Below are 16,971 nucleotides of genomic sequence, written 5' to 3' on the forward strand. Positions count from 1 at the left end.
GTGAAACTAGAAGCGCATTGAAGAATTTTTCTCTCTTTATGCTCTTAATGGTAGTACAGTCAAAGGAGCTGTTAGAATTTCCTCCTTGTTTGCCAGGACTACTATGGTGAAACTGAGCAGACTGGCTGAAATGTATGTCTTCACGGTTCTGGTGGCTAGAAGTCTGGGTTGAGGAGTCAGTAGGACTGACTTCTTTAGAGACCTCTGTCCTTGGCTTGTCTTCCTATGGTCTGCTCTCTGTGTCTGTCTGCACTCTAATCTTTTTTAAGGACCCAGGCCATATTGTAGTAAGGCACGCCCCAATGCCCTCATTTCAATTCAATTACTTCTTATAAACTATCTCCAAATACAAATTATGAGAAATTAGGAATTAGTACTTGAACATATGAATTTTGAGGAGACAAGAGTCAGCCCAGAATACCTCTTAACTGAGTTTCACCTAGATTCCATGGTCAACTATATTGAAGAATATTAGTCTGAATCTAAATAGGGTCACTGTTACCAACCAGAAATGCCCACTGTCATGTAATCATTCATAGCAATCTTTTACTCTCAAATATATCTTGGTTGCTGTATGTATCATATAGTTACTGAGAGTCTAATGCAAGTTTCTTTGTTTTCCCAAGTATACCAAATCACCTCAAGAACACCAGATATCACTTCAAATAAGGTTACTGAATATTAAACTGGATTTGCTTACCCAATTTCACATGTATTACGGATTCCAAAGCTTTCTTGGAATGCTTGAAATGGCTGAGACTTTCAGAGAGATACCATAATAACACCTCAAGTGTGTTTGTAGAGCATGTGCACAATTTCAATAAATATTATTCCAGAAATAATTGCCTAAAGCACATTATCTTTTGGACCTATTGCCTGAAAATGTGTATATCTATATTATCTTAAAAACTGTCACTTTATCATTTTTCCCAGGATAAAATTACATTTTCTATTCTGTCACTGAAATCAGAAAAAAATCACCTGAGGGATGAGCTTAGGAAGGCTGCCTAAGAGTTTTGTTCAAATTTGTGGGTTTTTTTTTAAAAAACTAGATTTTTTGAATATGTTTAGCAGTGAACTGGAACAGATTGTGCTAAATGAAAGATTAGTCAGATACACTGATTTTCTCGATTCTAGACTACACCGAAAATTCAATTATGAATCTAATTATAACTGTAATTGTTAAACAATCAACCGGATTATTTTTTGTTGCTGGGTGCTTTGTTTCCTCCTGCCTTATAAGCAGGTGTGCCTGCAGGTGTTAACGTTGCCATCGCCACGTGACCCAGTCAGCCCTGCCCTTCTCTACTTTCTGTATTTCCTTTTAGATCATATCTTAAGCTACAAAAGCTGCAGACGCTATGGTACAAACCACTCATCTGGATGTGGGGTCAAGAAACAGAGGAAGGAATGCAGCAGGACTGGGAAGGGCCAGTTGCTGCAGGCCAGAGGTCCCACGGAATATTTGACTGAATAATATTCCTTTCAGATTCTCCCTTAAAACTGGACTCCATAGTCAAGTAAATTTGGAAGCTCTAGAGACCTTGAAAAAGGTCTGGAGACTTGAAAAACACATATTACAATAATAATAGACCTCCATGTTCTATAATAAGGAAATCTTTGGAGCTTAGTTCAACTCTCCATTTCCTTAAGAAATTTACTGAATATCTGTTTATAAGCTTTTACAGGTCATAAGCCTGAGGGATTATTAACAGGAAAGGAAAGAAAAAAGAAAGGTTTTCAGCAGCCTTTGTACCCAACAGAAAGTGCTGAGGGCATTCAATGACCAACAGGATGTTTGCATGCACGTATGCCTTGATGCCTTGACCACACAGGTGACATCACACCCTGGTCCTCAGGTATCAAGGAAAAACGTCATTTCCTGATATAGCTCATGAAAGCTTCATGTTCAAAAGCTACCAAAGCTTAGCTTTTGACTTATTGCAAAAATAGTTCACATTTATATTCCTCAAAAGTCTAACACTTAAATGGTTTTCTCTCAAAAAACATAATACGCCAAATATTTAATTTTTCATTTGTCACTGAAAAATTTAGGACAAAGTAGAACAAGTTTTTTTCCTTCCAAGATACATCTCTCAAATGAAACTGTACGGGACTGAAATTTACAATGCCGGCAGTTTGAAGCAAAGGCAATAACACTTTAATGCAGTAGTGCAAGATTTATTTTTGCATACTTAAAATTCAAAAACTCTTCAGAGAATTCTGGAAATAGAAAATGTTTACTTTAGGGGCACTCAACTATGATTTGGTTCAACACTAAACTGTAAAAGAACCCATGAAGCATACCTAACATGTGCTTTCTTAGAGTCTGCTTTGTAAATACAGTTTCAAATAATTCAAATGGTAGAAAAGAGAAACGATCTTCAATTATAAAGACTAGGTACAGAAATTGTCTTGCAGATGATCTAAAAGAGCAGATAACCACCACATTTTGCATAAAATCACAATGTTTTAGATATTTATTCTGATGCACTCATCACTCCAACAGAACTTTTGCTACTGATGGAAATCTTCTATAAAAGCCATTTGTTATTAAGCACTTAGACTGTAACTAGTATGACTGAATTTTAAATATAATTTCATCTTTTTAAAAAAGAACTATTTAATTTTATTTATAATCATTACTATTTTTTAATTTGCTACAGGGCACATGCACTCACTGAAGAGAGAGACACAGCAGAGAGAAAAAAAAGAGAGAGAAAGGAAGAGAGAGAGAAACTGAGAAGGCAAGCCTCCAGGTCTGGTACTCAAACAGCAGAGGGCCATGAGGGAGTCCAGCACCTTACCTACCACACCATTTGCTGACCCCTCATTTCATCTTAATTTAAACGGAACATAAAAGAGCCGCATCTGGCTAGTTGTTACCACACTGGACAGCTCAGCCCGTCCTTCTAACTCATGACAGGAATTAAGCTAAAGCCAGATTCCATAGAGACATAGTGATGCTCCATTTCATCAAGAGAGGACTTTGCCCCAGCAGCTGTGAATCCTGTCAGAGATGCCCTCCAGCTGCTGAGATTGCCATGCTCTGCCTTCACCACAGCTAACTTCTGCGCTCAAAGGAAGGCCATTCTGAGGAGGCCGTCTCTCATGATATCCAAAGGAGGGTGAAGATGTGAAAATGGAAGCCATTTGGATCATTAAAGAAAAGTCTGATATATGTGGCTTGAAATTTTTGCAGGTCTGGGGGCCAGCAGGTGGCGTAGTGGTTAAGGCACTGTATTCCCGCGGGGCTGGCTGCTGTTTGAATCCTGGACCCAGTAGCTTAAGACCCATGCAGGGTGCGTGTGCCCAAGTGCCAGGGTCCTGAGAAAAGAATGGAGAAGAGGGATTGCAGCATGGCCATCCCCCTTGGGGGGGAATTTCTCACTTTGTCTTTCTCCAGCTCTCTGTCTCTCCAGCAAGTGCACATGCCCACTAGCAAAAAACAAACAAACGAAAAACTCTCTAAAAGAATGTTTTGCATTTCTGTTGCTGGGCCACAACAAGAACTGAGGTAATTCCATATTAAATCAACACTGCAGCTTCACATGCTGTAGGCTGGCCTTAACTTGCTTGCTTTCTTTGTCACAGGAAGTATTGTTTCTTGCAGAAACGAATCATTGTTTTGCTAAGATTTTGCAAGGATGAGGCCTTGAGAATGCAACCTTAAAAAGCAGAAGTATTCGAGGAACGTAAGAACTTCTGTCCTCATAGCTGAGTCTGGTCTACCCAGTTACAGGTGGAAACAACCCAGTCATCAAGTCTTCTCCACAGGATCGGTCAAGAGGTGGAACTGCTATACTGGGCAAGACAGCACACACTGCTCTTTGGCCCCTCTGTAAAAGATCTTCTGGTCAGACTGGGACTGGGGAGATGGTCTTTGGATACTAGTCCACCGTCTTATCTCAGGTGGCTTCCACCATCATTTTCTTGAGTATTGGCTTTCTAGCGCAAGCAGCCCAACAGTTATGACTATCCAATTTCAGCCCCACTTCAGTCCCTGCCCAGTCTGCTCATGCTCCTTGTTTTCCATGGGTGTTAGTTAATCTCTAATAAAAATTTTCCAAACCAGCCCCTCTCTTAGTACCTCCACTTCTAGAGGCCCCAATGATTGTCGGTCTTTGTTTGTATATGACTCATTTTATAAAATCAAGAGGCAAATAAAATAAGCATGTATCTGCTTATTTTACACAAAAAGAACCACTGAAGAGACAAACCAGAAATGCTTAAGCTTCATTCTCTAAGGAAAGTAGGTGGACTGTGATGAAAGACTTAAGAGGAGAGGATGGTTACTGACATTTCTCCACGAATCCATCTTTCGCATAACTTTGACTTCTGGAAGCACGCTCCATTTTGTAATAAAAGAAGACAATGAGGACAGAGAGAGCAAAACAATTAAAATAATGTAAACCCCCTTCCACAAATGTACCTAAAATAAATAATCTCACTAAAAGGAGAAAAATTAAAAACTAACCCGTCATTTTTGATCATAGTATTTTTACATATTCTCAACCTAAAAGCGTACAAATACATGCAGTAGGCTTGTTTCCCACAGTGCTGGGGTTGGCAGGTCTATCTTCTAGGTTTGGGCAATGGTTTAATGTATTGATGGCAGTGTGAGTCACGTTTCTCTTTGTAGGTGAGGGACATTACAAATGTGGGGGAAGCAATGCTGCAATAAATGCTATGTATTCGGGCAGCAATAGAAGCCATCAACACATCTCCCTTTCTTTCTCTTCATTTTTTACCCATTTTTCTTTTTTTTCTTCCTTTCTTTGTTTTCTCTCTCTCTCTTTCTTTTTTTTCTTGGTTTTGTACCCCTGAGAAGACTTAAACCAACGATGGCCCATCAATAGTCAACACGTTCTGAACCCACATACTGACTTCTAATATCTGTTTCCATTTAAAATAACTAGAGATCCTTGGAGAAGTGGCAGAATTTTAGATCTGACATGGAGAAAGTAAAGGACATGCCTAAAAAATTGTGTTGTACCAGAAAGTATGCATGTGTTCAAAAGATGATGGGAAAATTCTGGACAATTTTAATGTAAAGCTACATATTGATGGTAACAAATTATAATATTAGCTTGGTTAAAATATGAATCTGATGGTCTACTAAAAGAAAGATGTGTGTGGCCAAAGTTAACATCACCAATGTGGGGACTAAAAACTCTATGTATCCCTTTTCTTGATATGTTATACTGAGAAAGATAAACATCACTTTAAGGTGTTTCAGCTAATAGTTTATATAACCTGAATTTGGGAGACACATGAAACAAACTAAAATTAAAGAGATATTCCATGGAATAATTGGTGTGATTTTTTTTTAATTTTTAAATTTTATTTTTGCTATAGGGTGTGCTTATTCACAGAGAGACAGAGAAAGACAGAGATGGAAAGTGAGAAATTATCCCTCAGGCAGGGGTGGGGGAGCATGGCTACACAACAATTCTTTTTCATCTATTTTTTTTTCTCGGGATTTTGAGGATGCACACACATGTGCCTGCTGTGATTTAAGCTGCCAGGTCTGGGACTAGAACCACAGTCAACTACGTGGGAGTCCTGCAACATAACTATTACACCATCTGCTGGTCCTAGTGTGTAATCTTTAAAAGCATCAAGATCATAAAAGATAAAGCTCAAGGACTTGTTTCAGATTAAAGAGACAATCAAGAAGCAACAATAATTCACATTCCTAGCATTGATTCTCAACCAGAAGCAAAAATAGCTCAAGAGAATGAGTGTATACACTCCATGATCAGAACCAAGTGACTGAGGCTACAGGAGCGTGGTGAGTGGTTGTGCATACCAGGTACAGTGTGGGAAGAGGGTGGGTGAAGGAGCAGAGATGGAGGAAGGCAGAGCATTTATGGGGCAAAGATGCGGGTACTATCTGTTGAAGATAACTTTATAGTATTGTCAACTGGGCTGGTGAGAAACGTACACATATTGAATTACTCACTTTGCAAGCTAAATAATGTGATTAATGTGTGAAAGAAATTGAAATAAAAAATATGGTATATGAAAAAAAGAACAGTTGAAAAAAGAACATTATTGGTACAACTGATGAAACTTGAATGCAACCTCTGGATTAGAACATAGTTTTATAGCAATGCTATATTTTATGGTACCAATATGCATGCTATAGTTTTGTAAGGGGATGTTCTTGTTCTTAGAAATGCATACTAAAGTATTTAGAATAAAGGGGCAAGATGTATGTTACTCGCTGTCCAGTGGTTCAGAAAAAAATACATATACATGTATACACACACTATATAAATATAGGCACATTTACATATTCTTACATATACTTAAATATACATTTATATTAATATAATCTATATAAATACATACATATATATATATATGTTTTTAATTGCCAGAGAGCATGTGCACTTGCCAGAGAAAGTTGAGGAAGCACCCCCTCAATGGGTATGGTGACATCACAATTTTTCCCCCATTTCTCCATCCCATCAGAATTTGGGGCACACACCCATTCATGCGTGCTATATTTTTCAAATCACCAGGGCTAAGATTCAAACCTTGGTGGGCCAGGTGGGATGGCTTCCAATGTACTGTGCTCAAGCACTGCTCCACGGGCCAGCCTTACATATATGTAGGAGTGAGCGCAAGAATGAAAAAGCAAAGGAGCAATCATAAAAATCAGTGAGCCTGAGTAAATGTTATTCAATAGTCCCTGTACTGTTCTTGCAAGTTGTCTTTGAACTTAAATTATATAAAAATTTAAAAATACAAATAAACTAAGAAGATAAGCTGTATCTATATCCATCATTGCTTTTGGGATGTACAGAAAGATTTAACTTTTATTTAAGAAGGTTCACAGTTTCCCTATTGCAAACCATGTTATCTAATGCAGTGAGATCTTACGGCTTACAGTTATTGTTCTTTGCTATTTCCACATGAAGACTGGCAGTAGGTAGCTTCCTATCTTGGTTTATTTCATCATTTCTTCTATTGGACACTTTGGTGTACAGAATAAACTTTAAGTGAAGTTATAAAACACTAACCATAGCTTTAATAGGTTTTATGAAATACATTTGATAATGATTTACTGATAACATATAACATATATGATAACATATTTTACCATTCTTAAAGGGGCATAAAGTAATTATAAGTGAATTGTTAGAAAAATATTTGAGAAACAGGTGACTATTAATAAAATTCAATATTATATTATCGGCTACTACTAATTGGGGGGGGTTAAAAAGAGAATGTTATTACCCTTATGTTACCTTTATTATATGCTAGTGAATGAAGAAATAATTTACAGAGACATTTATAACTTCATACCTCACATTAGTCATACTAGCGGTATTTTCTCTAAGAAAGCTTAAGTTTGTCGACAGAAAAATCTCCCACTGCTAGAGTTTATAGGTCCTGAAACTGGCAGATAAGAATACATAAAAAGTGGCTGGGAAAAATGAAGTTAACTGTGTTGGCAGCATGATTTATTATTCTTCAGGCTCATTCCTGATCTTTTATGCTATTTTAGCTGATATTTTCTGCTCAGTTACTGCCCAGTTTATTGAAATAGTGGGCCGTACCTAGGACTGTAACAACAATTTGAATCTTTAAAAAAGATGATTACATTTTATACACCGTCTGAAACTATTAAATAAAAAGATGTATAAAGTCGGGGAGATGATAGGTATTGAATATATCCCACAACCAAAATAATACCTATAATTTAGTGGTAAAAAAATAAAACTGGGGGGCCAGCAGATAGTATAGAGGTTGGGGTTCTGGACTCCCACATGGCCCACAGTAGTTTGAGTCCTGGACCTGGTTGCATCCTTTCTTACTTTCCTTCTCTCTGTTTTAGTCCCTCCCTAGTCAAATTAAAAATATAATAAGAAAGATAAATAAAATTAAGTAAAAATGATTACTCCAAAGGAAAAATAAAACTCAATATTTCTTGGTACTTGTTTTTCACATTCTTTGATTAGTTGATAAATTGCTCAATTGATTTATTTTATAATATGTAGTTATATGTTTTAAAAGATTTTTTTGCTGTAGGGTGTGTGAACTCACTGGAGAGGGAGCAACAGAGACAGAGAAAAGGAAAATGAGAAATCGCTCCCCCACCACTGGGGATGGCTACACTGTGATACCTTCTCCTCCATTATCCTCTCAGGATTTGGGGCAAGTACACGCGTGCCTCACATGATTGTAAAACCACTGGGTCTGGGACTTGAACCATGGTTAACATGTGGGAGTTCAGTGCCTTAACCATCATGCCACCTGTTGCCCCCCGCAGTTAACCATTTTTGAAAGTAAAAATACTGTAGAATGTTGACACTGCATGTGGTCCAATCTAAATTTGTTCTGATATTAACCATCATCCCCTGCAGTTAACCATTTTTGAAAGTAAAAATATTGTAGAATGTTGATATTGCATGTGGTCCAATCTAAATTTGTTCTGATATTGTAATGATGCAGATTAAAGCTATAGTCAAGATTTATCATTTATTATTGTATTTTAGACTTCACCTTCAATGTTACCCTCAAGCCCATACTGAACATAAAACTAAATCCAAACTTTGTTCAGCAGTAAATTTGAATCATTTGTCTGAGATAGCATCGGTCTTTAGCCCTATTCTCATAAATTTCACATGCCTAAATTGAATGGTAGATAGCACATAATATTAAGATTCCCACTACTTGGAAGCTAGACAACCAGAGATTTAAAGGGTGGTGTCACTGTGATTGGGGATCAGTTTGCTTAACTAACTGCTTAGTACGGTCAATGAAAGCAGTCCTGTTGAAGGGACAAAATAAGGGAAAGAATGACAAGTGTTATAAAAATTTAAACTAATTTTATTTTTTCTCCAAGCAATAGATTTTATCATTCTTTTAAAATGCGCCATAGCCTTTTGTGGAAACTTTGGGTCTTAAACAAAACAAACTGATTGACTCCATTGATGACTTGTTTATTTTATAATTTTTTATTTATTATATCCATGTATTCAATCGCTATACATCATTTAGATTGTGTGGAGACCTTACCCACCTCAGTCCAGCCCAGCTGAGAATACTATGTGCATCCTCATCAACAGATGATAAACCATATCTGTGTCCCACAAGTGTCTTACCTCTCTATTTTTTCCCCAAATTTCCTTTCCTACGCTCTTCACCCTCATCAGGGTGCTTTCTCTTCCCCTCTCTCACACTCTCTTTCCACTTTGAGTACTTGGTTGAAGTAAGGCGCTCCCAACACAATAGAAAATAAAAAATTCTGAATGACGAATGTACTTACGGCATACTGATTCCCTATGAGCAATAATCTACGGCTATCATCTTTGTCAGTTCAATACTCTATTGGAAATTTCTCCTTGTGGGGTCAAGAAAACTTAGGTTACCAAAATTACCATTCAAAATAAAATTTGGATCCTTTTTAAAGGAGTAGTTTGAGTTTAAATGATCTGTCTTTTTGATATGCTATGAATTAAATTTCCTGAAAAAAAAAATTAGACTGCTTAACAATGAGCAGCTTTTTAAATGGTTCTAAAAACCAAGTTGAATAATACTTCATGTAGCTCTGAAGCCCTCTCTACCATACAAGAACCAGCAGTCAGTTATGGTACAATGATAAGAATTCAGGCACTTTATTTTTCCCCAACAAGTGACAAGGCTTTTCATGCTGTGAATAACTAACACTGCTTTGACAACTAGGCACATATTTATATTCTCTGCTATTCTAGTCAGGGAATAGTTCCGCATTGTCTCAGTTGATTTAGTGCCAGCTCAAGTCAGCCTTTCGACATTTGTCCAGGTAACTGGACCAAGAACACCTCGTGAAGACTTGTCACACATTACAGGGGTACTCCTTATTCTTTGAATACTTTTGGTTGGCAGGGGTGATGTCAAGCAGACAGTAGATAAACAACACACAGAGCCAGTGAATTGTAACTCTGGGAATATTAAATAAACTGTGTCGTTTGATACACTTCACTAGAGGAAAACCGCTGAAAAGTCTTTCCAGAATTTAACACAAAGAACAAGAGGGGGAAAGGAGTGTAACAAATGGATAGAGGCCAAGGGTGCAGAACATTGCATCAGGATAAAATCAGGAAATAAGATCTAAGGAGAATCAAGTCTATTTCAAGATGAAAATAACAGCTTGAGTTTAGTTAACGCAGAACGTTGTATCAGGGTAAAATCAGGAAATAAGATCTAAGGAAAATCAAGTCTAGGTCAAGATGAAAATAACAGCTTGAGTTTAGTTAACCAGTAGTCAAGAGACTGGCCAGGTAGTTATTTGGAGGTGGTACTAAAATTAAAATCAACACTGCAGCTAAGAGAAAATCTGTAAGATAAATGATTAAAGAAAGTATTTATAGAGAAAGGGATTTCAACTTAATACTATTCCTAGTTTTTGAGATTTCAGACAATCTTAATGGTTAGAGGTTGGGAAAGGCTTTTCTTTTCCATGTTTCAACAGAGATCAAATGGAATCCTCCTTAAAGAAACCCTTCCCTTTTTATGCTTACCCTATAGCTCTCTGACATCCCTTCTGTAGGTGATTGATTATTTTAGGTCAAATGCGCCCCCCGATTGTGTTTTAGTCATGGCCAGTTACAGTAAACATCGGTTCTTGTCTCATTTACCCGAGTCTCTGGCTAAAATAGTCGAGAGCTTCAAGGCTGAGCTTAGAATCTTACATATAAGTCCTGACAGCTCTAAGAATTCAGAAATCATACGGTTCTAGGAAACAGTATTTCCTTGGACCATAGCTTAGTGTAACTGAAACACCTGGGTTAACAGTATGTCAGTGAAAGAGTTACAGGGTATCAGACCATGTGAGCTTCTCAGAACAGAGTTCCTGATTAAGACTGCGTGGAGCTCAAGATTTTGAATTTCCTTAAGACAATCTTGTGAAATAAATGTTAACACAATCCTCATTTTCACTGTGAAGAAACCGAGACTCAGAGTGGTTGATAGGGCTAATGACCCCAAAGGCTTGCTTTTGTTAGAATAAAGATGCAGCACATGCTTTTCTGGGTCACAGGGCCGAGTGTTTAGAAACCTTTTACTCTTTGCTCGAACTCTACACTAATCAAAAATCACTTGGTATCCAATGAGGCTGTGTGAGCAGAACTACCTTCCATGGACTTCCTGTGCCTTGTTTGGACAACCATTTGCATTATGTATTGTGGAAGAGTGTATTGGTATTAATATTGTTTAAAGATCACTTATGTGAATCAATACAAAAATTGTTCTATACTCTGCAACAGCAACAGAGAAAAAACTGATACCCCAACCATAATAAATACCACAGACATTATTCTGAGCAGAACCTTCACATGATGTAACATATACCATGTGTTTCCATTTCTGTGAAGTTCTACAATTTTGTGCCATTTTAAAATCTGAGACCAGGGCTGGCAGGTGGCATAGTGGTTAAGGTCACTGGACTTCTACATGGCCTATTGTGGCTCGAGTCCTGAACCTGGCGGCTTGCTTTCTCACTTTCCCTCTCTCTCTCTCTCACTCTGTCCCTCTAAGGTCAAATTAAAAAGAAGAAAGAAAAGCAGGAAGGCAGGAAGGCAGGAAGGAGAGAGAGAGAGAGAGAAAGAAAGTTAAAATAAAACAATTTAAAAAAAAAAACAACCTGAGATGGGTGGTTTCCTAACGCTGGTGTTGGGAAATGTCTATAGCTGCACCGGCATGGGGATGCCACAAGTGTGCCGTTTCTATGTTAAGACATGTGCATTTCAATTTATGTAAATTTTATCTGGAAAAATAGCTGGTGACACTGTGGAGTATAGGGGATACACACACAAAACAAAAATGGTAGACTATAGACAGTTGATGAAGCCAGGTGAAGATTGTGTAGTATTTGTTATTTTATTCTGTTTACTGTGTTTATCTTAAAAGCCAAACGATATTTTAAAATATCTTCTTGGATTTTTGGTTGTTCTACTTCTTTAGGGACTAATCTCCCTTAATTAATTAGTTAATAAAATACAGTTCCTAAAATTGGAGCTAGAGATAATTTTAGGGTAGCTATTTTATTTTATTTTTTGCTATAGGATGTAGGCGCTCGCTAAAGAGACAGAGATGCAGAGAGAAAGTGAGAAATCACCCCAAGGAGGGATGGAAACAGCACAATCCCTTCTCTTCCATTTTCCTCTCAGGATTTTGGGCACACAGACACATGCTCTTGGAGTGAGTTTTAAGTCACTAGATCCAGGAGTCAGACCACAGTTGGCCACGTGCGAGTCCAGTGCTTTAACCATTATACCACCTTCTGGCCCAAATTTTGGTGTAGTTCTTCTAATAATCATTCAACAAACCATACTGTGGGGTATTAAATTAGATAATATGATTCACTTTGGACAGATTCATTTATAGTTTTTATTTATACCTCACAACCTGCCTTCTCCGCAACCCCTCCCCCTCAAGAAAGAGATTTGTAGAAAATTGTGTTTTTAATTTTTTTTCAGAAATATTTTTGCCATAGGGTGCAAACTGAAGAGATAGAGAGATACAGAGAAACAAAAAGCAAGAACTCATCCTCCAGAAGGATGGCCACACCACGATCCCTTCTCCATTCTCCTCTCAGGATTTTGGGCACACACACACCCATGCCTGTCGTGAGTTTTAAGTCTCCAAGTCTGAGACTCAAGCTGTGGCTGACTGCATGAGAATCCAGCAAAGATTGTATTGGTTTTTAAAAAAATGTAAACAATGCCTCAAAACACAGAGATATTGAAAAAACTCCTAGGAGGAAAGACCAAGTCTGAAGCCAGAGATATAAACCACTGCAGTTAATCAGAGTGTCTTACTAGCCAGGGCAAAAAGAGAAATACAAGAAGTGGTATATTTTCCTTTTTTGTTTACTATGTGGAGGTTCATATGTAAAAAAGAGACCTTATAGTTGTGAAGAAAGTTTTCATGTTATTCCTATATAAGTAACATTGAGTAAAATACTAGATAATGCCATTTATTGCACTGGTAATTCACATTGGAAGTAAGCGGTCTGACTTCCAATTTTTTCCCCAAATGTCATATAACCATTTCATCTTTCTCTGAGAACATGAGAAGTATGGTTATTCATTGTAAAAAAAAAAAGTGTTTCTTTAAAAACTATTCTGAAGGAATGATGGAAATAGGGAAGGATCATGTGGCAAATACCACTGTAATTGTGACAGACAGGAACCACTGAAGGCTACTAAAGTTTGTGATGAGAAGTACGGCTAGGAAGAGGATATTTACAGCTTTGTAATAGCTCCCCACAGGACACTCATGAATTATAAAGGGAGATACAATAGACAGTGGAGAAAATGTGTAGACACCACCATAACCTAGGGGTCAAAGTCAGCTTCAAGAAAAATAAGACATAACCCCAATAGATATCTCCCAGCAGGCATTGAAAAGAGACAATGTCACTTCCACAGAACTTCTTCCAAAAATCTGTAAGTATAATACAATCTAATCATTAGAAATTATTTGGCAAGCTCACTTGAGGGACGGTCTACAAAATATCATGCCAATATTCTTTAAAAAATGTCAAAAGAATAAAAGAAATATGGAAAATCTGCTCTACATTGGAAAGGATTGGAGAAACGAGACAACTAAATACAATACGAACATCTAAATTGGCTGCTGGACCAGAAAAAAAAAATTTAGTTAGAAACTTGAAGAAATTTGGATAAAACCTATAATTAGTTAATACTATTTATTAGCGTTAATTTTATGTCTTTGCTAATTTGACTGCAGTGACGTACAACATTACTGTTAGGGGATTCTTTGATAAAGACACACCGGTTCTACATATAATGCCCTATTTGCTACTTCTTCATAAGTTTATATTATTTAAAATAAAAATGAAAGAAGAAAGCAACCTGAGATTGTTTAGGACTCCGACCAACATTTTGCTAAATACGTTCAAGACATGAACTACGCCCAAAAAACATTCAAGTGCAATGTTGCCAGCTGGATGACTTCTCAACACTGCCAGAGTGCTCAGGAAGTATCTGGTTTAGGGGTGGCATTGAGCCCAGTGACTTGCCCCAGAGTTAGCTGCCAAATGCGGCCTCCAGGATCCGAGGAATCAGAACCCAGTGCATTGAGAACATTTGCAAACGGGAGAGCTGGGCTGCTGTTTTGGTGATTTCTGGAAATTGCAGATCTAAGTCCACAAATTCTGATCTCACAATCTGAGTGACAAGACCATGGATTGCATGAAGTATAGGCCAGGGAAGTCCCAGAGAAGATTCTTACTGGGATTATCCAAGGGGCATTTTTGCAGTGCACCGAAGCAAAAGCAGTAATCAGTAAACTCAACAAAATGCACCAATTATAATTCATGTTTGATTCACTTCACTCCCTTCTTGGCGGAAGTTGCTAACCAATTGGTAAATTACTACCTAGAGGAAGCAAAGCTAGACTCGAGGAAGATAACCAGTAAAGTCTTCTGAACCATTTTGGGAAAGAAAGAAAAACACTAGCAGAACACATGGGTAATTACACCATGCTTTCTTGTTAATTCGTACTTTAATTATGGAATAAAGTGTCATCATTAATGGTTCACTGTCATCCTGGAAGAACGCTGAAAGAGATTTTCCCTGACCATGTCACATATATAGATATTTGTCAATGACGCATTGGACAGAAATTCAATGAAACCATCAGCACAGGCCCAAATCTCAGTGGTCTCTCTGCCATCTGCTCACAGGCACAGCTTACTGGGAAAGGAGGGTGTTTTTTGCAATCATGGCCCTCTCTAAGTTGCCACTCATGGGCGAAACCAGTGAGGCTCTTTCTTTTAAGGAGCTACATAATTTGATTCCATTAACTGAATTCTTTTCTGGCATCTTCTCTCACTTTACTCATTTACCCTGAGACTCTAGACTTCAAGTCTTGACGGCTGCCCCAAAGCAGTAGAGGTTTCACACTCCTCCATATTTGTACAGACTCCTAGCTACACTGAGTGCTGTCCCTGGTGCTGAAACTTATCCTATGAGTCATTCAATGATACAAACAAAACATGCTTGCTGCCTGTACAGGACACTGCGATGTATTGAGCTAAAAATTGACTGTAAAACTTTAGGTTTCCTACAAATTAGTTTAATTTTGAGGGGTAAAAACAATCACCTTTTCACTTCAGAGAGGTAAGAATGATTTGACATTACTGTACCTTGACTGAGGTAGGCAGCACATCCATGTAAGCCGCAATCTTGTAATGCTCACAGGTGTAACAAACGCGGACAACAAACTTACCGACACTTGGGTAACCAGGCGTAGAAGGGTCTCCTCCCGGATTCAGGGACACCACGAAGGTCTCAGCACTGAGATTTGCCATCTTTGGTAAATCACAAGGATCGATATATAGAAGAGCACCTCCAAATCCAGCCTTTTCCAATAAGGAAAGCTAAAAGAGAATGAACTATTTAAAATGTTACCACACACATTGAAATTCATACATTACCATGTCATGGATGTATCCGAGCTATGATGGGTCCTTCTTCCGACTTTTCTCTTTTTAAATAAGCAGAAAGTTCCATCTCCCAGCTATCAAGCCTAGGCAAAGAGGTTTTCCTTGACCTCTTCCTTTTCCCTCCTCTCTCCCATGATAAGTAAGCAGTATTCCTATAATGTCTACATTTGATTTCATTGTGTTTAAGGGATTCTCACTGTCTTTTTTTAATCATCTCAGTAGATTTGGACTTTCTAATTTTTAGGATTAATGGAGGCTCGGCCACACTCAAGCCTCTCCTTTTAAGGAGTTGCTCTCACCATTATTGTGTCCTTCCCTGGAGTAGAAATCACCCTATGATAGGTTTCCTCCCAGGCTGAGCCTGTCACACTTGTAGTTAAAATGCTGAAATACTTTCACACTGTTTGACAAAGAGCCACTGCCTGGAATCTCCCAGGCCTGGCCATCCTCGTCATCCTGGTCTCTGTCCAGAATGCCCCAGTGACATTCTGACATGCAGCGACACGGAGGGGTTTACGCACAGCCCATGGAGGGGCTGCTGAGGACCAGCTCCCACTCCAGGGCTGTCAGTAAGCATTTTGGAAAAAGCCAAAATGAGATATAGTTAACATAAACATTCTACCTTATTCTTTAATAAATACACAGTAGATAAATAAAGTAAGATGGGACAGATGCACTGGATAACATTCCAAGTTTCTTTGTTTTAACTTGTTAAATTGGTGATTTTTTTCCTTTCTTTCCTTTCTTTCTTTCCTTTTTCTTTTTTGTTGTTGTAAAGAGCTGATTCATATTAGTGTGACTTACCTGTCATGAGAAACAGTAATCATGGTTCGCTCACTCTATTTGTATCTCATGAGAGAGCAAAAGTAATTAGGGGACTCTAAGGACTACAGGAGAGGATGACGAAGCATCCTGCTGACACGGGAAGTTCCTGCTCACGGTGTCACCAATACTGCACTCGGCTGTCCCAGGGATGGCCCAGTTCCTTACCCAGCTCCACAGTGGGCTGAGCAAGGCAGAGCTTGTGTCCCTAGACAGGCCACTCCACGAGGGTGGGGTCATGCCTAGCCTATCTGCCACTGTCTGCCCCACACCTGCAGCCACATGGCAGGATTCAGGGCTGTCGCTAGATGAGGGAGTGACTGAGAAAGACAAGCTAGCACAACAGCTGCTCTTAGACAGAACACACTTCTTTAGAGAAAATAAAATATATCTTTGTGCATACAACATGACCCTTTATATTTTTTATTGGTATATAATAATTGCACATACTTATGTTGTATTTATATATATATATATGTGGTATTTTCATATTTTCAGTACAAGAATAAAATGAAAACTGATTATTGTGGTAAGCAACATATATGCTGTTTCAATCATTTGTCATTTTTTGCTAAAATCCTCATTTTTAGTTATTCTAAGATATAAAATAAATTATCATTAACTATGGTTACATAAAGAAGACTGCAAAATAAAAGAATGTAAGTATGCCACATTTATGA

General features: G+C 38.0%; 1 protein-coding gene across 1 annotated transcript in view; it reads right to left on the bottom strand.

The window, feature by feature from the left end:
* Positions 1–15,406, bottom strand: part of LOC102486443 (inactive N-acetylated-alpha-linked acidic dipeptidase-like protein 2) — a gene marked incomplete at its 3' end in the record, with an annotated part of 436,765 nt that extends 421,359 nt beyond the window's left edge. The window contains 1 exon segment of the mRNA XM_027767020.1: positions 15,253–15,406. Coding sequence (XP_027622821.1) covers positions 15,253–15,334 — 82 coding nt within the window.
* Positions 15,407–16,971: the final 1,565 nt, after the last annotated feature.

This window comes from Tupaia chinensis, unplaced genomic scaffold, assembly GCF_000334495.1.
Source record: "Tupaia chinensis unplaced genomic scaffold, TupChi_1.0 Scaffold143833_1, whole genome shotgun sequence".
Taxonomy (NCBI): Eukaryota; Metazoa; Chordata; class Mammalia; order Scandentia; family Tupaiidae; genus Tupaia; species Tupaia belangeri.